At 45.4% G+C, this 23,047-nt stretch overlaps 1 protein-coding gene across 1 annotated transcript in view; it reads left to right on the top strand.

Moving 5' to 3' along the window:
* CDKAL1 (CDK5 regulatory subunit associated protein 1 like 1) overlaps positions 1-23,047 on the top strand; it is a 1,139,765-nt gene that overhangs the window by 127,810 nt on the left and 988,908 nt on the right. The window contains exon 5 of the mRNA XM_069730862.1: positions 1,704-1,788. Within this exon, the coding sequence (XP_069586963.1) occupies positions 1,704-1,788 (85 nt within the window). The remainder of the gene's footprint in view (positions 1-1,703; positions 1,789-23,047) is intronic.

Raw genomic sequence — 23,047 nt, forward strand, 5'->3', positions numbered from 1 at the left:
ATGCAGCATCAATAGTATAGGCGGAAACCCGCAGCGGAAAACGCGGAACAAACCGCGATAAATCTGCAGGGAGAACCGCAGTTGTTTTGCCCTGCAGATTTATCAAATCCGCTGCGGGAGAACCCGCAGGGACCCGACGCAAGGTGTGAACATAGCCCCATTGTGTTGGCAGGGACAAGATTGTGTTGACAATCGATGCATTCTTAGTAGAGCACGGACTAGCCCAGCCCCTCAAACTGAGGCCACTAATGACTTTGTTTTATCGCACAGCACTCGCCCCAGCCTCCCATCCTTAAACAATCACTTGGCCCAGTGTTATTCTAATGGGCAGCTCAGGCCTACATTTATTTTCTCATCACTATTCGGTGTGAGAGAACAATTGCAGCAAGCCTCAGCTCACTTGCTCCCATACAAGTCTGTGGGTGCGAGTGAAACCTCACACTGCACTCGGATATCACTCGTGTGCAGTGAGATATACGCCGGCAGCAGAGGAGATGGAGATATTACTTTCTCCATCTCCTCCACAGCTGTGCTCTGATCCTGTCATGTGAGAGCATCGGAGCACAGTACTACTGACGCTCGGCTCACATTCACAGCAGAGCAGGAGCCGCGGGTCACTGGCACATCGCATCTGATGCTGTATGCTACTGTGACTCCGGCCTTATTCATGACTTATTCATCAGGTAGTGACAACACTCCTCATCGTCGCCGTGTCTCGCTGAGCGCACACAGACATGTGTGCAGCCCCATAGATTATAATAGATGCTTAAGTGTCTCCGCTACATGTAAAAATGTCACCACGCGTGCTGGAGACACTGACATGTGAAGGGGCCTAATGCGCTATTAGTGCGTGTAAAGGCAGCGGAGGCACAGGAAGGGGTTAAGGCCTGCATATGATTTGATACTTAGCATTAGCTACATATATCTTTTGTATCTAAGGTTTTTCAAAACTTTGAAAGTTTTCTTCTATTTTAGTGACATGTGGTTGTGTATGAAGGGTGGATGGGTTATTTCAGGAGAACACTAGTCTGTTTTGCGGTGTTGGACCGCGTCCAGCTGGTTCTGCACTTAAAATGCTTATATAGATTATTTAGATAACGATCATTTATTTCATCCTGCAGAGGAGGATTTCAGAATGGTTGAACTTGCTGCCCTAATGTCTGCACGAAAGCCCTAAGTTAGGGCAGGAAAAACTAAACGTTTTACTTTTAGAATTTGTAAATCACTGTATCTTTGATCACTATTGCTTTGCATAATATTTGCATGCTGCCTTTTTATAATCTTTGTTTGATTGGCAATAAACTGAAAAGTGGCATAATTCTACAGAGCCATGTCTTTTGCAAACAATTGTGGGGAGGAAAGGTTTCTGTAAAAGGTTATATATTTTTTTCTGGTCATTATAAATAATTAACCCGCTGTCTATTTATTTTACAAGGAAACCTTTAAAAGACATATCTGCTAAAATATACTACTGAAAAATGAAGCATAGTGACTTCAGGGTTATGTTTCTTCTCTGACATCGATGTGGTCACTCTTCATAAGAGGCCTTTGTGGACCTCTCAATTTCCATAGTGTTTCAGTGTGTTTCTGAAGTTGTGGTGCACATCCACAACAACACCTATGTCTTCGCTTTCTGTAATAGGAAGTTACATATTCTGTCATTTTTGTAATTCAGTTTATAAAAAAATGTTTTCTTCCTGCAGAGCATGCAGAGCAAGCGGACTTGTGGCTGCTGAATAGTTGCACTGTGAAAAGTCCAGCTGAAGACCACTTCAGAAACTCCATTAGGTAAGTAATTGGGTTTCTTTAAATAGTTGTGCAAATTGTCTCTTCAGAGAGGAAAGGACGAGAAGTCTAGTGCCACCTATTGGAAGTAGCAATCCTAATAGTAAATGTCAACTCTTTAACGAGTCTTGTCACACGACTTAGGAGAAAAGCCAAACCAGAATCTCAATTTGCAGACACTTTGTTTCGGGGTACTACCCCTCGTCAATGCAAAGTGGAGATCTGGTTTGGATGAGAGATAAGCGTTTGACTGGGATCCAAGAAGTATCGTTTCTCCTTGTGGAGAGTGACATGTTAAGCATTTAAATATTTGTAAAACCCATGTAGATTGTGAAGCTTAAAGGGAACCTGTCACCCTGTTTTTTCAGTATGAGATAAAAAATACCGTTAAATAGGGCCTGAGCTGTGCTTTACAATAGGGTATTTTTTGTCCCCTGATTCCCCACCTATGCTGCCGAAATACCTTACAAAAGTCGCCGTTTTCGCCTGTCAATCAGGCTGGTCTGGTCGAAAGGGCGTGGTCACAGCACTGTTTCTCCCCCACATCTTGCTTATCTTCCTGTTGGTGGCGTAGTGCTTCTCGGAGTGTTCTGCTTCCCGGGGCTTCAGCAAAATGGCCGCAGGATGCCGCGCGTGCGCAGATGGAGATCGCGGCGGCCATTTTCCTGAAGTCGAGTTCGCATCCCCACCTGCAGAACCACTCCTTTATTGAGTGTGTCTTGATAATTGCCAATAATTTCCATCTATTGTCTATTCCATTTGCACAACAGCATGTGAAATTGATTGCCAAACAGTGTTGCTTCCTAAGTGGACAGTTTGATTTCACAGAAGTTTGATTTACTTGGAGTTATATTCTGTTGATTAAGTGTTCCCTTTATTTTTTTCAGCAGTGTACAAAATTGCATTAAACTTTCCCCATTCTGCTAGGGTTCAACTGAATTGTTGCTGTGAAGGAATGAGAGAATTTTGCATTCTGCTATGCTGTTAAACAATGGATTATGGCAAAAAAATTATGCAAGTTTTTTTTTTTTTTTTGCTTAATTTCATCCATAGCATACATATTACTATAGAAACTAAACACAACTGGAGCATTGATATTTTTCCCATTGTCAGTCAGCTCTTAAATAAAGTTTGTCTGCAATGTTTGGTTAAGAATTTGTGATTTGATTTCTTTTCATGTATTAGATCATTGAGTCAAAATTATAGTTCTTTCTCAAGCCCTTGGCTTTTTCTTACTGACTGCATTATGGTGAGGTTAATCCGCTTGTCCTATACTCCTATTAATCCGATTTGTTATTCAGTGTTTCATTTGTGTTTTATCTGTAAAAGTCATTGAACTGTTATGAACAAAATATCATGTATTTGAACAAAATTACATTTTTATTTGCTGTATAGTATTATATTTACTAAAGAGTTGCTTGTTTTAGACCTTGAAACCAGTATTCATATAATTTCTATAATTTTGTTTTCTTGGTTGGATAAACATCTATTATTCTATGATGCTAAAATTTAAATGGTTTCGAGAGGTTCTCTGGGAATCGAAAAAAGTAAATAGCAAAAGGAAATGTCATTATAAACCAATTCTCAGATACTTTTAATTTGCAAATCACAATAGTTTTGTCTAGAGAAGTAAGCACAGTAGTATTAAAATGAGCTCTGTCTTGTTACACTAATAGAAACATGTTCTAGAATGTTAAAACAAGTGCTTGTGAGTATATGCAGTAGAATCTCAACCCCTTCCCCCCCCCCCCTTGCGTAGCAAGATGAGCTCCCAGTGGATATTCTGATCTACACCATGTTCCAAATTATTTTACAAATGATATTTTTCTCGTATTTTCCTAAATGTTCGGTGCAAATGACAGTCAGTCTAATAAAAGTCATCACCCGTTAGAGCAGAGGTCCCCAACTCCAGTCCTCAAGGCCCACCAACATGTCATGTTTTCAGGATTTCCTTAGTCTTGCCCAGGTAATAATTGCATCACCTGTGCAATGCAAAGGAAATCCTGAAAACATGACCTGTTGGTGGGCCTTGAGGACTGGAGTTGGGGACCTCTGCGTTAGAGCATACATCGAATTTTATTGAAGAAAAACCTCCCAATGATAACAGTATAATCTCCATCTATATATAATTGTCTAAGGGGTACTTCCGTCTGTCGGCAACTTCTGTCCCGGAAATCCCGCGTCGCTGATTGGTCTCGCCAGCTGCCTGTCATGGCTGCCGCGACCAGTTAGTGACGGGCACAGTCCGATTAGTCCCTCCCCTATTCCCCTGCAGTCAGTGCCCAGTGCCCGCTCCGTAATCCCCTCCAGCCACCGCTCACACAGGGTTAATGGCAGCGCTAACGGACCATGTTATGCCGCGGTGTAACGCACTCCATTAACTCCTCTATTAACCCTGTGTGACCAAATTTTTGCTATTGATGCTGCCCATGCAGCATCAATAGTAAAAAGATCTAATGTTAAAAATAATAATAATTAAAAATCATTATATGCTCACCTTCCACCGCCTTTCCCGCTCCTCGCGACGCCCTGGTGACCGCTCCATGCAAGCGGCAGGTTCCGGTGCTAAGGATGGTATGCGAGAAGGACCTGCCATGACGTCACGTTCATGTGACTGCGACGTCATCACAGGTCCTGCGCTCATACCGACCCTGGGACCGGAAGCTGCCGCTTGCATGGAGCGGTCACCGGAGCGTCGCAAGGAGCGGGAAAGGCTGCGGAAGGTGAGTATATAATGATTTTGATAATGACTTCAACGGGCCTTCGGAAGGTGAGTATATGTTTATTTTTTATTTTAAGTCTGTATACTACGGGGCTCTCTACTACGTGGCTGGGCAATATACTACGTCGCTGGGCAATATACTACGTGGCTTGCCAATATACTACATGGCTTGCCAATATACTACGTGGCTTGCCAATATACTACGTGAACATGCATATTCTAGAATACCCGATGCGTTAGAATCGGGCCACCATCTAGTAATGAATAAAAACTCAAAATGCACTGTTCCAAATTATTAGGCACAGTAGAATTTCTAAACATTTGATATGTTTTAAAGAACTGAAAATGCTCATTTTTGGAATTTGCAGCATTAGGAGGTCACATTCACTGAACAAAAAAGCTATTTAACTCCAAAACATCCTAACAGGCCAAGTTACATGTTAACATAGGAACCCTTCTTTGATAGCACCTTCACAATTCTTGCATCCATTGAACTTGTGAGTTTTTGTAGAGTTTCTCCCTGTATTTCTTTGCATGAAGTCAGAATAGCCTCCCGGAGCTGCTGTTTTGATGTGAACTGCCTCCCACCCTCATAGATCTTTTGCTTGATGATACTCCAAAGGATCTCTATAGGGTTGAGGTCAGGGGAAGATGGTGGCCACACCATGAGTTTATCTTCTGTTATGCCCATAGCAGTCAATGACTCAGAGGTATTCTTTGCAGCATGAGATGGTGCATTGTCATGCATGAAGATGATTTTGCTCCTGAAGGCACGTTTCTGCTTTTTACACCATGGAAGAAAGTTGTCAGTCAGAAACTCTATATACCTTGCAGAGGTCATTTTCACACCTTCAGGAACCTTAAAGGGCCTCCCAGCTGTTTACCCATGATTCCGGCCCAAAACATGTCTCCTCCACCTCCTTGCTAACGTCGCAGCCTTGTTGGGACATGGTGGCCATCAACCAACCATCCACTGTTCCATCCATCTGGACCATCCAGGGTTGCTCAACACTCATCAGTAAACAAGACTGTTTGAAAACTAGTCTTCATGTATGTCTCGGCCCATTGCTACCATTTCTGCTTGTGGACACTGTTTAGGGGTGGCTGAATAGTAGGTTTATGAACCAAAGCAAGCCTTAGAAGGATCCTACACCTTGAGGTTCGAGGGACCCCAGAGGCACCAGCAGCTTCAAATATCTATTTGCTGGTTTGTAATGGCTTTTTAGCAGCTGCTCTCTTAATCAGATGAACTTGCCTGGTAGAAACCTTCCTCATTATGCCTTTATCAGGATGAACACGTCTGTGCTCAGAATCAGCCACAAATCTCTTCACAGTATGATGATCACTCTTAGGTTTTCAAGAAATATCTAATGTTTTCATCCCTTGACCAAGTCATTGCACTATTTAATGCTTTTCGGCAGCAGAGAGATCCTTTTTCTTTCCCATGTTACTTGAAACCTGTGGCCTGCTTAATAATATGGAACATAATTTTTAAGTAGTTTTCTTTTAATTGGAATCACCTGGAAAACTTATTATCAGATGTGTTTAAGATTGATTTCAGTGATCCATTGAGCTCTGAGACACAGTACCATTCATGAGTTTATTTGAAAAACAAAATAATTAAATCTTTGACACTTAAATCCAATTTCCATATTAAGTTGGAACAGGGTGTAGTAGTGGAGATACTATTTGTGCTGAGGTAAGAAAATCTGCTCACATTGCTGTCCACCCTGTGTATCTGATCAAATACAGGAGATGATAGGAGTACTGAGGTAAGAAGAGACTATTAACACTGCTGTCCACACTATCTATCTGATCTATTGCTAGAGATGCCAGAGATGCGGAAGTAAGAAGAGGCTGCTCACACTGTTGTACACCCTGTCTATCAAATCTAATTCTGGAGATACCAGAAGTACTGAAGTAAGAACATAATGCTTACAATGCTGTCAACTGGAGGTGCACGTGGTTTACGGACCCACTGTCCCGTGGACCGATTAGAGCCTGGAGGGGCTGGGCTAAGCGAAAACCCAACTAGAGCCCCTGATGGTGGGATTAGACTTGGCTCTGGATGGACGCCAGGTGCTACTCCAGGACAGACCTCAGACATGCGGCAGCCGGCCCCCAAAGGGACAAGATACTGTAACTGCAGGTACAGGTACTGTAGGTAATATTGTCTGACACAGCTAATTCACATACAGGCAGGCACTGACAGCCACTGCTGGTTTACAGACAGGTGCTGGCATGTACGAGTGATGTACAGGCAGGCAGGTACACGGCTGGAGTACAGGCACGTAGGAGCATGTGGGCACAGCTGGAAGGTTCAGGCGGACGTGTCTGAAATACGGACAGGCAGATGCAGGCGGTTACAGCTGATATACTGGTAGGCAGGTACAGGCTGGCGCTGCAGATGTACTGGCAGGCAGGTACAGACGGGCACGGCTGATATACTGGCAGGCATGTGCTGCTGGGCACAGCTGATATACAGGCAGGGGTAGGACTCGGTTCATACTAGACTGACAGGAACAGCTTCAGGAAAAACTGGGTCATTGACAGGAAAGGTGCAGACTGGTAGGGAGCTGCAGATGTGGACAGGCAGGGAGCTGCAGATTCCCACCGGACAGTTAAGAGCAGGTTCACATAGAACAGACATGATCAGGTACACACAGAACAAACACAAGGACCAGTACACACAGGACAGGCAGGATCAGATTCACACTGGATACTTTAAATTAAGTTGCAAATGTACACACAGATCACTAAAATTGCACAGCGACAACAGATTAGAAATGGGTACTAATTCAGACACAGCAGGTATTAGCGAAGATACTAGTTCCGACACTGCAGGTGTAGAGATAGGTACTTGTTCAGACACAGGAGGTTTATGGAAAGACCCAACTTTGGATACAAATAAGTTCAGGAACAGGTCCAGATTCAGACAAAATCAGACACAGGTTCAGGGCTGAGCATACAGACCAAGGGAAACAGATTCAGGCCTGGTGATACAGAGCCAAAGAAAATGGTTCAGAGACAGAAACTGGACAGGACCTGGCATCTTAGTAGTTGCACCAACACTAAAGGAGAATGTTGCTCAGGTTCCTCCTAACAGATGGAGGTGCCTTAAGTGCCTCCCAGCAATTGGCTGAGGACACATTATTAGCGCATGCACTGTCTCTTTAAGAACCATATAGTTCAGGCTCGGCATAAGCATGCTGCCAGGAAACATGCACAGCAAGCAAAGAAAAAGGAGCTTGCAGCATGGCTAGAAGTGGTAAGTCTGTGTCGCTGCATAATAGAGGATGGGAAGCTATGTAGGGATGCAGGCAGTGGTATTATATCCACCCTGTCCAACTACTGAAGATACCAGGGTGCTGAGGTTAGAAGAGGACGATGACACTGCAGTGAGAAGATACTGTTTACACTGCTGCTCACCCTGTCTATCTGATACAATACTGAAGATGCCAGGGGTACTGAAGTAAGAAGATACTGCTAACACTGCTGTACACGTTTTCTATCCTATCTGACTTAATACTGTAGATACCAGCGGTGCTGAGGTAAGAAAAGACTGCTCACACTGCTGGCCGCCATGTCTTCCTTAACCCCTTCCCGACCTTTGACGCAGCGTATGCGTCATGAAAACCCATGCCAATCCGACCTGTGACGCAGCATATGCGTCCTGGTCAGATCGCGTTCCTGCAGGCTGGGTGAAAGGGTTAACTCAAATTTCACCCGACCTGCAGGGACAGGGGGAGTGGTACTACAGCCCGGGGGGGTGGGGAAGGGGGTTGGGTGACTTCGCCCCTCCGTGGCTACGATCGCTCTGATTGGCTGTGTCACTTTCAACAGCCAATCAGAGCAATCTGTAATATTTCACATATGAAAATTAGTGAAATATTACAATCCAGCCATGGCCGATGCTGCAATAGCATCGGCCATGGCTGGAGACCCCGATCTGGCCCCCCCACCGTCTGACGGCGGCGATCTACAGCCGCCGTCAGTGTTCCCTACCCCTCCGTTATGTCCTCAGCGCCATCCTCTTCCCTTCCGACTCTCCCCGTCCTCCCCTCCGCCCCCTCCCCCCCCCCCTCGCTGTCCTATCGCACCCCCCATACTTACCTAGTCCCGGTGTCCCTCCCGGTGTCCTCGGTCTTCTCGCATGGGCGCCGCCATCTTGGCCGGCAGATTCGTTCCCTGTACATTTTGATCGCTGTGATAGGTTCTATCACAGCGATCAAAATAAAAAAAATAGTAAGTAACCCCCCCTTATCCCCCCCATAGGTAGGGAGATGATAAAATATAGAAAATATATTTATTTTTGTTTTTCCGTTAGGATTAGGGGTAGGGTTAGGGTTGCAATTAGGGCTAGGGTTGCACGTAGGGCTAGGGTTGCGCGTAGGGCTAGGGTTACGCTTAGGGCTAGGGTTGCGCTTAGGGCTAGGGTTGCGCTTAGGGCTAGGGTTGCACTTAGGGTTACAATTAGGGTTAAGGTTAGAATTAGGGCTAGGGTTGGAATTAGGGTTAGAATTAGGCTATGTTCACACGGTGCGGATTTGGCTGCGGATCCGCAGCGGATTGGTCGCTGCGGATTCGTAGCAGTTTTCTATCACGTTTGCAGTACCACGTAAACCTATGGAAAACCGAATCCGCTGTGCCCATGGTGCGGAAAGTACAGCTCAAACGCTGCGTTGTATTTTCCGCAGCATGTCAATTCTTTGTGCGGATTCCGGAGCGTTTTACACCTGCTCCATAATAGGAATCCGCAGGTGAAATCCACACAAAAAACACTGGAAATCCGCGGTAAATCCGCAGGTAAAGCGCAGTGCGTTTTACCTGCAGATTTTTGAAAACCGGTGCGAAAAAATCCCCACACAAATCCACAACGTTGGTACATAGCCTTAGGGTTAGGTTTGGAATTAGAGTTAGGGTTGGAATTGGGGTTAGGGGTGTATTGGGGTTAGGGTTGTGGTTAGGGTTGGGATTAGGGTTAGGGGTGTGTTGGAGTTAGAATTGAGGGGTTTCCACTGTTTAGGCACATCAGGGGGTCTCCAAACGCGACAAGGCACCACCATTGATTCCAGCCAATCTTGCGTTGAAAAAGTCAAATGGTGCTCTCTCCCTTCCGAGCCCCGACGTGTGCCCAAACAGTGGTTTATCCCCACATATGGGGTACTAGCGTACTCAGGAGAAACTGGACAACAACTTTTGGGGTCCAATTTCTCCTGTAACCCTTGGGAAAATAAAAAAATTGCGGGCAAAATAATTATTTTTGAGGAAAGTAAAATGATTTTTTATTTTCATGGCTCTGCGTTGTAAACTTCTGTGAAGCACTTGGGGGTTCAAAGTGCTCACCACACATCTAGATAAGTTCCTTTGGGGGTCTAGTTTCCAAAATGGGGTCACTTCTGGGGGGTTTCTACTGTTTAGGCACATCAGGGGCTCTGCGTTATAAACTTCTGTGAAGTTCCTAGATTAGTTCCTTTGGGGGTCTAGTTTCCAAAATGGAGGGAGCTCCAATGTTTAGGCACACAGGGGCTCTCCAAACGAGACATGGTGTCCGCTAATGATTGGAGCTAATTTTCCATTCAAAAAGTCAAATCGCGCGCCTTCCCTTCCGAGCCTTGCCGTGTACCCAAACAGTGGTTTACCCCCACATATGAGGTATCGGCGTACTCAGGACAAAGTGGACAACAACATTTGGGGTCCAATTTCTTTTGTTACCCTTGGGAAAATAGGAAATTCCGGGCTAAAAAATCATTTTTGAGGAAAGAAACATAAATATTTTTTTCATGGCTCTGCGTTATAAACTTCTGTGAAGCACTTGGGGGTTCAAAGTGCTCACCACACATCTAGATTAGTTCCTTTGGGGGTCTAGTTTCCAAAATGGGGTCACTTGTGGGGGAGCTCCAATGTTTAGGCACACAGGGGCTCTCCAAACGCGACATGGTGTCTGCTAATGATTGGAGCTAATTTTCCATTCAAAAAGTCAAATCGCGCGCCTTCCCTTCCGAGCCTTGCCGTGTGCCCAAACAGTGGTTTACCCCCACATATGAGGTATCGGCGTACTCGGGAGAAATTGCCCAACAAATTTTAGGATCCATTTTATCCTGATGCCCATGTGAAAATGAAAAAATTGAGGCTAAAAGAATTTTTTTGTGAAAAAAAAAAAGTAGTTTTTCATTTTTACGGATAAATTTGTGAAGCGCCTGCGGGTTTAAAGTGCTCACTATGCATCTAGATAAGTTCCTTGGGGGTCTAGTTTCCAAAATGGGGTCACTTGTGGGGGAGCTCCAATGTTTAGGCACACAGGGGCTCTCCAAACGTGACATGGTGTCCGCTAACGATGGAGATAATTTTTCATTCAAAAAGTCAAATGGCGCTACTTCCCTTCCGAGCCCTGCCGTGCGCCCAAACAGTGGTTTACCCCCACATATGATGTATCAGCGTACTGAGGACATATTGGACAACAACTTTCGTTGTTCAGTTTCTCCTTTTACCATTGGGAAAATGAAAAAAAAAATGTTGCTAAAAGATCATTTTTGTGACTAAAAATTTAAATGTTCATTTTTTCCTTCCATGTTGCTTCTGCTGCTGTGAAGTACCTGAAGAGTTAATAAACTTCTTGAATGTGGTTTTGAGTACCTTTAGGGGTGCAGTTTTTAGAATGGTGTCACTTTTGGGTATTTTCAGCCATATAGACCCCTCAAACTGACTTCAAATGTGAGGTGGTCCCTAAAAAAAATGGTTTTGTAAATTTCGTTGTGAAAATGAGAAATTGCTGGTCAAATTTTAACCCGTATAACTTCCTAGCAAAAAAAAATGTTGTTTCCAAAATTGTGCTGATGTAAAGTAGACATGTGGGAAATGTTATTTATTAACTATTTTGTGTCTTATAACTCTCTGGTTTAACAGAATAAAAATTCAAAATGTGAAAATTGCGAAATTTTCGCCAAGTTTCCGTTTTTATCACAAATAAACGCAGAATTTATGGACCTAAATTTACCACTAACATGAAGCCCAATATGTCACGAAAAAAGAATCTCAGAACCGCTAGGATCCGTTGAAGCGTTCCTGAGTTATTACCTCATAAAGGGACACTGGTCAGAATTGCAAAAAACGGCCAGGTCATTAAGGTCAAAATAGGCTGGGTCATGAAGGGGTTAAATAAATGCATTATATAAGCATCTTTGAGTCACAGTAGCAGGGCATAGTCAGATTATGGCAGGTACCTAAACGATCACAACATTTTAGGAGAGAGTTCTGTCAGTGTAACACATTGGTAGCCATTTTAATAAATCATATGATTAAATTCCTGGTCAAAACAATTGAGGTTTGCTAATTAAAGGTATTTAGAAATGTATAATGACAATTACTTACATATTAGAGACATGACACTTCCACAATAAATGCATGCTACTTATGGCAGTACTGACAGATTGACTCTTAAAGAAAAGACACTGAATTACCTGATTGTTAACCCCTTCACAACTGTGGACATACCCTGTACTTCCTGGTTGAGATTGACTTCCTGTGCACGTGATCGCAGCTGGGTAATCAGCTAAAATCATATCTGACCCCCAGCTTGCACTGCCAGGTGCAGTGCCTGATCGCAGCATTTCCAATGTGTGTGTGTATATGTACCGTATTTTTCGGACTATAAGACGCACCGGACCATAAGACGCACCCCAAATTTGGGATGAAAATTTCAGAAAAAAAGATTTTTTTTATAAGGTGGGGGTCCGTCTTATTGTCCGAATTTACAGTATCTTACCTGAGGGCTGGCGGTAGCAGAGCAGGGTCACAGGAGGCAAGGTGTCGGCAGAGGTGGGGTGATGCTGGGATGAGAAGGTGCTGGGATCAGGAGGTGCTGGGATCAGGAGGTGCTGGGATCAGGAGGTGCTGGGATCAGGAGGTGCTGGGATCAGGAGGTGCTGAGATCAGGAGGTGCTGGGATCAGGAGGTGCTGGGATCAGGAGGTGCTGGGATCAGGAGGTGCTGGGATCAGGAGGTGCTGGGATGAGAAGGTGCTGGGATCAGGAGGTGCTGGGATCAGGAGGTGCAGTGAGAGGGGTCCCAGGCTTACTGTGCAGGCTTACCGTGGCGGCAGAGGTCCGGTGGCAGAGGTGCAGCGGCAGAGGAGGCGCAGTAAGCGGGGTCCCTTTCCCCGGTATGGTGATGCAGCAGCCTGGTATGCAGCAGAGCCGGGTGAATCCTGTTGTTATCGGTGGGCGTGGCCATCTTCCTGAGGCCGCACGTGCGCAGATGGAGCGCTCTGCTTCCCGGGGCTTCAGGAAAATGGCCGCCGCGATCTCCATCTGCGCACGCGCGACCTCCCGTGGCTATTTTCCTGAAGCCCCGGGAAGCAGAGCGCTTCATCTGCGCACGCGCGGCCTCAGGAAAATGGCCGCGCCCACCGATAACAACAGGATTCACCCGGCTCTGCTGCATACCGGGCTGCTGCATCACCTCACCGGAGAAAGGGACCCCGCTTACTGCGCCTCCTCTGCCGCCGCACCTCTGCCGCTGCACCTCTGCCACCGGACCTCTGCCACCTCGGTAAGCCTGCAATGCGACTATTAGACGCACCCTTCATTTTCCCCCCTTTTTTGGGGGGGGAAAAAGTGCGTCTTGTAGTCCGAAAAATACGGTATGTGTGTATAAAATACGGTATATGTGTGTGTGTGTGTATATATATATATATATATATATACAGTGGGGCAAAAAAGTATTTAGTCAGTCAGCAATAGTGCAAGTTCCACCACTTAAAAAGATGAGAGGCGTCTGTAATTTACATCATAGGTAGACCTCAACTATGGGAGACAAACTGAGAAAAAAAAATCCAGAAAATCACATTGTCTGTTTTTTTAACAATTTATTTGCATATTATGGTGGAAAATAAGTATTTGGTCAGAAATAAACAATCAAGATTTCTGGCTCTCACAGACCTGTAACTTCTTCTTTAAGAGTCTCCTCTTTCCTCCACTCATTACCTGTAGTAATGGCACCTGTTTAAACTTGTTATCAGTATAAAAAGACACCTGTGCACACCCTCAAACAGTCTGACTTCAAACTCCACTATGGTGAAGACCAAAGAGCTGTCAAAGGACACCAGAAACAAAATTGTAGCCCTGCACCAGGCTGGGAAGACTGAATCTGCAATAGCCAAACAGCTTGGAGTGAAGAAATCAACAGTGGGAGCAATAATTAGAAAATGGAAGACATACAAGACCACTGATAATCTCCCTCGATCTGGGGCTCCACGCAAAATCCCACCCCGTGGGGTCAGAATGATCACAAGAACGGTGAGCAAAAATCCCAGAACCACACGGGGGGACCTAGTGAATGAACTGCAGAGAGCTGGGACCAATGTAACAAGGCCTACCATAAGTAACACACTACGCCACCATGGACTCAGATCCTGCAGTGCCAGACGTGTCCCACTGCTTAAGCCAGTATATGTCCAGGCCCGTCTGAAGTTTGCTAGAGAGCATTTGGATGATCCAGAGGAGTTTTGGGAGAATGTCCTATGGTCTGATGAAACCAAACTGGAACTGTTTGGTAGAAACACAACTTGTCGTGTTTGGAGGAAAAAGAATACTGAGTTGCATCCATCAAACACCATACCTACTGTAAAGCATGGTGGTGGAAACATCATGCTTTGGGGCTGTTTCTCTGCAAAGGGGCCAGGACGACTGATCCGGGTACATGAAAGAATGAATGGGGCCATGTATCGTGAGATTTTGAGTGCAAACCTCCTTCCATCAGCAAGGGCATTGAAGATGAAACGTGGCTGGGTCTTTCAACATGACAATGATCCAAAGCACACCGCCAGGGCAACGAAGGAATGGCTTCGTAAGAAGCATTTCAAGGTCCTGGAGTGGCCTAGCCAGTCTCCAGATCTCAACCCTATAGAAAACCTTTGGAGGGAGTTGAAAGTCCGTGTTGCCAAGCGAAAAGCCAAAAACATCACTGCTCTAGAGGAGATCTTCATGGAGGAATGGGCCAACATACCAACAACAGTGTGTGGCAACCTTGTGAAGACTTACAGAAAACGTTTGACCTCTGTCATTGCCAACAAAGGATATATTACAAAGTATTGAGATGAAATTTTGTTTCTGACCAAATACTTATTTTCCACCATAATATGCAAATAAAATGTTAAAAAAACAGACAATGTGATTTTCTGGATTTTTTTTTCTCAGTTTGTCTCCCATAGTTGAGGTCTACCTATGATGTAAATTACAGACGCCTCTCATCTTTTTAAGTGGTGGAACTTACACTATTGCTGACTGACTAAATACTTTTTTGCCCCACTGTATATATATATATATATATATATATATATATATATATATATATATATACTAGCTATTGAACCCGTTCTACGCCCGGGTGGCGAGCATTTATATTGGTATATGGTCTCCATCCTGGTATGTGCTGCTCCATCCTGCGCCCCCATCCTGTCATGTGCTGCTCCCATCCTGCGCCTCCATTCTGTCATTTGCTGCTCCCATCCTGTCATTTGCTGCTCCCATCCTGTGCCCGTTCTGTCATTTGCTGCTCCCATCCTGCGTCCCCGTTCTGTCATGTGCTGCTGCCATCCTGCGCCCGTTCTGTCATGTGCTGCTCCCATCCTGCGCCCGTTCTGTCATGTGCTGCTGCCATCCTGCGCCCGTTCTGTCATGTGCTGCTGCCATCCTGCGCCCGTTCTGTCATGTGCTGCTGCCATCCTGCGCCCGTTCTGTCATGTGCTGCTGCCATCCTGCGCCCGTTCTGTCATGTGCTGCTGCCATCCTGCGCCCGTTCTGTCATGTGCTGCTGCCATCCTGCGCCCGTTCTGTCATGTGCTGCTCCCATCCTGCGCCCGTTCTGTCATGTGCTGCTGCCATCCTGCGCCCGTTCTGTCATGTGCTGCTCCCATCCTGCGCCCGTTCTGTCATGTGCTGCTGCCATCCTGCGCCCGTTCTGTCATGTGCTGCTGCCATCCTGCGCCCGTTCTGTCATGTGCTGCTGCCATCCTTCGCCCGTTCTGTCATGTGCTGCTGCCATCCTTCGCCCGTTCTGTCATGTGCTGCTGCCATCCTGTTCCCGTTCTGTCATGTGCTGCGGCCATCCTGCGCCCGTCCTGTCATGTGCTGCTCCCATCCTGCGCCCGTTCTGTCATGTGCTGCTGCCATCCTTCGCCCGTTCTGTCATGTGCTGCTGCCATCCTTCGCCCGTTCTGTCATGTGCTGCTGCCATCCTGCGCCCGTTCTGTCATGTGCTGCTCCCATCCTGCGCCCGTCCTGTCATGTGCTGCTCCCATCCTGCGCCCGTTCTGTCACGTGCTGCTGCCATCCTGCGCCCGTTCTGTCATGTGCTGCTGCCATCCTGCGCCCGTTCTGTCATGTGCTGCTGCCATCCTTCGCCCGTCCTGTCATGTGCTGCTGCCATCCTTCGCCCTTTCTGTCATGTGCTGCTGCCATCCTGCGCCCGTTCTGTCATGTGCTGCTGCCATCCTGCGCCCGTTCTGTCATGTGCTGCTGCCATCCTGCGCCCGTTCTGTCATGTGCTGCTGCCATCCTGCGCCCGTTCTGTCATGTGTTGCGGCCATCCTGCGCCCGTTCTGTCATGTGCTGCTTCCATCCTGCGCCCGTTCTGTCATGTGCTGCGGCCATCCTGCGCCCGTTCTGTCATGTGCTGCGGCCATCCTGCGCCCGTTCTGTCATGTGCTGCGGCCATCCTGCGCCCGTTCTGTCATGTGCTGCGGCCATCCTGCGCCCGTTCTGTCATGTGCTGCGGCCATCCTGCGCCCGTTCTGTCATGTGCTGCTGCCATCCTGCGCCCGTTCTGTCATGTGCTGCTCCCATCCTGCGCCACCATTGTATTATATGCCCCCCGCTCCAGTGTGTATGCCCCCGAATGCTGCTGCCATATAAAAAAAAAAAATACCATACTCACCTATCGTCCGGCTCCACTGCAGGTATGTCTTCAAGAAAATGGCGCCGGAAAGCGGGGACTGCGCAGGCGCCGATTCCGGCAGCAGGAATCGGCGCCTGCGCAGTCCGCGCTTTCCGGCGCCATTTTCTTGAAGACACACCTGCAGTGGAGCCGGAGTGTGTCTTCAAGAAAATGGCGCCGGAAAGCGCGGACTGCGCAGGCGCCGATTCCGGCAGCAGGAATCGGCGCCTGCGCAGTCCGCGCCCTCCGGAGCCGGGAGCAGAGGAGCCGGGAGACGGAGCCGCAAGCAGCGCTGGAACCGGGAAAGGTGAGTATACTTACCCTCCCTCCTGGCGGTCCCTGACTCTCCGGTGGAGATCGCGGTATGCGTTCAGTGCTTACGCATACCGCGATCTCCCGGGAGCGTCGCTCTGTGAGGCCCAGACTGCGCCGGCGCTTGCGCAGTCTATAGAGGCTTCGGACAGAGTGACGCTCCCAGCGTTATATTATAGATATAGATATATATATATATATATATATATATATATATATATATATATATATATATATATATATATATATATGCTTTGCAAAAAGGAAAAAAAAGAGCATGAACCGCACATCCCAAAATCATACGTTGATCTAAAGCCGCTAGGCAAAAATTTATATACTGAACATGAGGTTTTCAGTTTAACATTCTGATCAGACTGTATGAAGCCCACTGCCACTTCACGGCAAACCTCATAGTAGGTCCTATCGCCCTAACGGAGCGGAGCCGTGCGGCGACCACCGCCACAGCGGCCACGCACCAGCAGGGCGGACGGCCTGTTGCCCCACAGCACCCATGCTGCGAGACTGAGCCCCCATGACTCCAGACCGCGCCGCCCCACCAGCACAAAGCCACAGCAACAATGGTCGCCACACAGCACCAGCACCAAAATAAAAGGAGCATTGAAACTCACCTTCCTCCAGCTCTTCAGTGAGAGCCAAAATGGGCTAGACCCCTTACTTTGCAGTCTCCTGCTAATTAAAATCACCTGTGCCAAATGGGAGGAGTGCTGGTCCAAGAAGAAGACTAGAACATGCTTTGCAAAAAGGAAAAAAAAGAGCATGAACCGCACATCCCAAAATCATACGTTGATCTAAAGCCGCTAGGCAAAAATTTATATACTGAACATGAGGTTTTCAGTTTAACATTCTGATCAGACTGTATGAAGCCCACTGCCACTTCACGGCAAACCTCATAGTAGGTCCTATCGCCCTAACGGAGCGGAGCCGTGCGGCGACCACCGCCACAGCGGCCACGCACCAGCAGGGCGGACGGCCTGTTGCCCCACAGCACCCATGCTGCGAGACTGAGCCCCCATGACTCCAGACCGCGCCGCTCCACCAGCACAAAGCCACAGCAACAATGGTCGCCACACAGCACCAGCACCAAAATAAAAGGAGCATTGAAACTCACCTTATATATATTTAAAAAAAAAAAAATTTTAAATCACAAAATAATAATTCTATATTTTGTACCCGTAAGCTTGTATTTGTTTGCTAAAAATAGAACAAAATTAAGGAAAAAAACGTACACTTTTGGTATGGCTGTGTCCAGAACATCCCATCGCATTGAACTGTCACGCTGGTTAATCCCTTCAGTGGACAATGTTAAAATAAAAAAGTGGCAAAAAACTATGCTTTTTCATCATACCGTCGAACAAAAGGTGCAATAAAATGCAATCAAAAAGATGAATGTAAATAAAAATGTTATAGCTGAAAACGTAATTTTGTCTCAATAAAACAGCCATCACACAGCTCCATAGGCAAAAAAATAAAAAAAGGTTCAAGCTCTCAGAATAAAGCAGATCAAAAATATTTTTTTTTATAAAAGTTTGTGTAAAAGTGCCAAAACTTAAAAAACTATATAAGGGTATGTTCACACGTTCAGGATTTCCATCCTTTTTTTTTCAGGACAGTTTTTTTTAAAAAACTGCAGCTCTTGGCAGAAAACGCAGGTCCTTTTTTTGGTTCTTTTTTTGTCCTTTTTTGATGCGTTTTTTTTATCCTTTTTTTATGCAGTTTTCTATGCAGAGACTGTGTGTTTCCTAGGAAGCTTTTTAGGGCTAAAATGGCTGAAAATACCCTAACCCTACCCCTAACCCTACCCCTAACCCTACCCCTAACCCTACCCCTAACCCTACCCCTAACCCTACCCCTAACCCTAACCCTAACCCTAACCCTACCCCTAACCCTACCCCTACCCCTATTCTAACCTTAGTGAAAAAAAAAAAAAAAATTCTTAATTTTTTTTATTGTCCCTACCAATGGGGGTGACAAAGTGGGGGGGGGGGGTGTCATTTACTATTTTTTTTATTTTGATCACTGAGATAGGTTATATCTCAGTGATCAAAATGCACTTTGGAGCGAATCTGCCGGCCGGCAGATTCGGCGGGCGCACTGCGCATGCGCCCGCCATTTTGCAAGATGGCGGCGCCCAGGGAGAAGACGGCCGGACGGACACCGGGACGCCGGGTAAGCATAAGGGGGGGAGATTAGGGCACGGGGGGGGGGGGGCATCGGAGCACTGGGGGGGGCATCGGAGCACGGGGGGGCGGGATCGGAGCACGGGGGGGCAGCCACACTCCGCCCACGCACTTCCGCCCACTCCCCCGCACTTCCTGCTGCAGCGGTTCTGCACATCAAATCGCAGTAAAACCCGCAGATATATTTTTGATCTGCGGGTTTTACTGCGATTTTGACCTCACAATGGAGGTCTATGGGTGCAGAACCGCTGCGGTTCAGGAAAAAGAAGTGACATGCTCCTTCTTTTTTGCCGCAGCTATTCTGCGCGGCTTTTTAAACGAAATTACGGACCATGTGCACAGCAGTGACTGTTTTCCATAGGGTTACATTGTTATGTACCCTGCATGGAAAACTGCTGCGGAACCGCAGCGGCAATACCGCTGCGGTTCCGCAGTAAAAAACGCACTGTGTGAACATGGCCTAAATGTTTTATTGCTGTAATCGTACTAACCTGAAGAATAAAGCTGCCGTATAAATTTTAACATACGTAAAACAGGCATAAAAGTTATACATATTTTTTAGTTTTTTTGTTCATTTTGCCTCCCAAAAATTGGAACAGAATGCGATCAAAAAACCTTGTGCCTGAAAATGGTACCGATTACAAAATGTAAACTCATGCCACAAAAAACAAGCAGTCATATGACTCTGTTTGCCAAACTATAGAAAATTTATAGCTCTCAAAATATGCCCAACAAAGAGTCTTTCAGTGTATGACAGCAGCCGGACATAAAAAAAAGAAAACAATATAAATCTGGTACTGCTGTAATCGCAACGACCCAAAGAATAAAGTTGTCTAATCACTTATACCGCACAGGAAACTGTTTAAAAAAATAAATCCAATTCTTCACCTTCATTTTTTTTTTCTTTCTGCCTCCCAAAGATCGCAGAACAGCTCAGCTCACATTTATCCTGCTCTCTACGCTTAGCGCTTACACCAGCTTTACCTTGTGAATCTCTGAAACGTGATTTAGATGGAACCCCTGGCGGAACATTCCCTACAATGAGGCAGATGGAGGCACCGCGGATGCAGTCTCCCCTATGATCTTGCGCTGTCCGTCTTTTTAGGTGTGCATAAAAGCACAGTCCACCACAGTTTTGTACACTTGTGAAAAGGACACCACTGAACAGAAGCCACACGGAGTCCAGAGTAACTCTGCTGCCTCATTATAGTGAATGGATTCCTCGGGGGGTTTCATCTGAATCGCGTCATTCAGAGATTAAGATGAAAACCCCGATGTAAGTGCTCAGCGTAGAGCGCCGGATAAATGTGAATCCAAATGTTATTTAAAATGTGCTCAATTAAAGCTTAAACTCAGCAAGGAAAATCAAGTCCTCAGGTCCGTCATCTGTTAATGGAAATATAGGGGGCTTCCACGTTACTGGTGGTACAAAGGCTCTGGACAAGCAAAATGGCTTCTCACCCCCCTAAAGAAGTGCAGAAAATTCTGCGCTCCAAATCTAAATACCCCCTCACTTCTGAGCCCCAGTGTGCCTAAACCACATTTAGCGTCCGTATGTTTGGCATTTCTGTAGCAATGAGAGCCCACCTAATTTACGGGTTCGTGTATCCAGAAGCACAAGCTGGGCTTAACGTACTGGGCACTTCAATGGCAGATTGAAATTTTCACTCAACATCCACTGCTGCTTGTTTATGGAATACACGCCTGGAGTCAAAATCGTCACTACATCTGTAGATAAATTCCCAAAGGGATATAATTTCCAAAATAGGGTCACTTGAGGAAGGACTCTACTCTTCCAGCACTCTGCATATGGAGTCCGCAAATTATTCTAGGAAAATCTGCTTCCCGGTAGTCAAATAGCACTCCGTCCCACCAGAGTGTTGCCCTATAGCTAAGCAGTACTGTACAGCAACATTTGGGTTATTTCTATATTCAGTGGAAATTGTGGGACACATTTTGGTGCCATTTTTACCCATTTCCCATGTAAAATTTGGTGCTAAAGCAAAGATTTGATGGGAAAAGTGCAATTATTTTTTCTACACTTTTCAATGGTATAAAATAATTTGCCACACCTGTGGTGTCAATATGATCACTCAATTGACAGGTGCAGTTTAGATAATGTGATTACTTTTGGGAGGTTTCTGCTTTTCTGGCACCTTCGGGGCTCTGGCCATGTGATAAAGCATTCTCAAACCATTCCAGGAAAATCTGAACTCCAATATAGATCTTCTTTCCTTTTGAGCTTTGCACTGTGCCTCAAAAGTACCGTAGTTTTCGACCACATATGGGGTATCGATGTACTCGGTGTCAGAAATTACACAACAAATTTTGGGGTTAGTTTTCTCCTGCTATCATCGTGAGAATGGAAAAAAAATTGGGGCTAAAACAACATTTTTGTGAGAAATATTTTTTATTTTCACAAATCAACGTAAAATCCCGTGAAGCACCTGTGAGTTCAAGGTGCTCACCACACATCTAGATCATTTCCTTGGTGGGGTCTAGTTTCCAAAATGGAGTTTAGGCACATCAGGGGCTCTGCAAATGCAACATGACACCCAGGGACCATTCCTTCAAAGTCTGCTTTCCAAAATGTCACTCCTTCCTTTCAGGAACTGACAGTAGTTTTCCACCACATATGGGGTATCTGCATACTCAGGAGAAATTGCACCAGAAATTTTGAGGTGCATTTGTTCCTGTTACCCTTGTGAAAATACAAAATTTGGGTTTTTTAACTAGACCTATTAAGGAATGTACCGGTATCTAAATGTGCGGCATGCATTTTGAACTCCTAGCTGTTTCTCAGAAGTTTATAAAGTTGACCCGTGACAATTAAAAAAAAAAAAATCAATTTTTTTTTTCCACAAAAATGTTCTTTTAGAACATTTTTGTGGAAAAAAAAATTGATTTTTTTTTTTTTTTTTGAGGCATTCTATCTACGGAGCCTGCACACCGGTGACACCATGACGGCAGGTATTATGCGCTACCATTACGACTTGTGCACACTGTTATTGCTATAGGTCATTTTTAGGCTCCATGGGTTCTGTGCAATAAGCATGGGGTTATCCTACTTATAAGATAGTATTTCCTCTCTCCATTTTCTTGGCCATTATCCTTGGGGCAGGAGGGGCATGCATTTTGTCCGCTCTGGTATGTTAGGCATCCTGTGTACCTTTTGGGTCATGCTTATACCGAGTGTGCTGTATCCGTAGTGCAATTCTCTTTTCTGCTGCTACCACGATATGGATGGTTTTTACCATCTTATATGTACTCTTTTTGACTGATAGTTTTTTTCTATTTTGATATGTGTGTATATTATTATTCCACTAATAAATTTTGGTATATTGGATTTTGCCCCTTCAGTTTCTTCTTTTGGTACAATTATATAGTAGATTATATTATTCCACTATAATTCCAAAAGTTAATTGTTTGATAAGGAAAAACTTCCTCAATTGTAGACATGTTTTTTTAACAAATAACAAGGTTGGCCCGCGACTCTGTCAAAGCTTTTAATTTTGGCTCTCTGTGTATTTAGTTTGACATCCCATGCTTAAAGGGTTATTCTCATCATGATAAAGGGTTACAATTGCAAAGAGGTTGTAAAAAAACAAACAACTTGGAAATTTTACTTTTGAATAAAAATCCCCTTCATTCTCAAGAACAGACCTCCACTGCAATCGGTGGCTAGTATCTTAGGCTTGGAGCAGCGCTTACAAGCTCTTTGCTACAGACGCTATAGCGCGCTAATGTAGGAGTTTTCTAATCTAAAACCTCAGTATTCCGGTTAAATTGCGGTGTTGGCACTTTGCGATAAATAAGAGGGTTTTGGATGAAGTTTGGGCACTCGGTCTCTTAAAGGTTCGCCATCACTGTTCTAGAGTACTGTGAACGTCGAGCAAAGGATTTGAGTACTTACATATTGTGCTGTAGATGCAACAGTAAAAATTATATAATTGGCCCTATGTTCTTGTTGTTTTCTGCTTGGTGCAGATATGAAATGCAAACTTTATTGACCCTAAATATAAGTGTTTGAATATTATTATTTTCTAAAAGAAAAATAAAGCTACCATATTGATATATTTCTTGTTTTATAACACCG

This window comes from Ranitomeya imitator, chromosome 6, assembly GCF_032444005.1.
Source record: "Ranitomeya imitator isolate aRanImi1 chromosome 6, aRanImi1.pri, whole genome shotgun sequence".
Classification (NCBI taxonomy): Eukaryota; Metazoa; Chordata; class Amphibia; order Anura; family Dendrobatidae; genus Ranitomeya; species Ranitomeya imitator.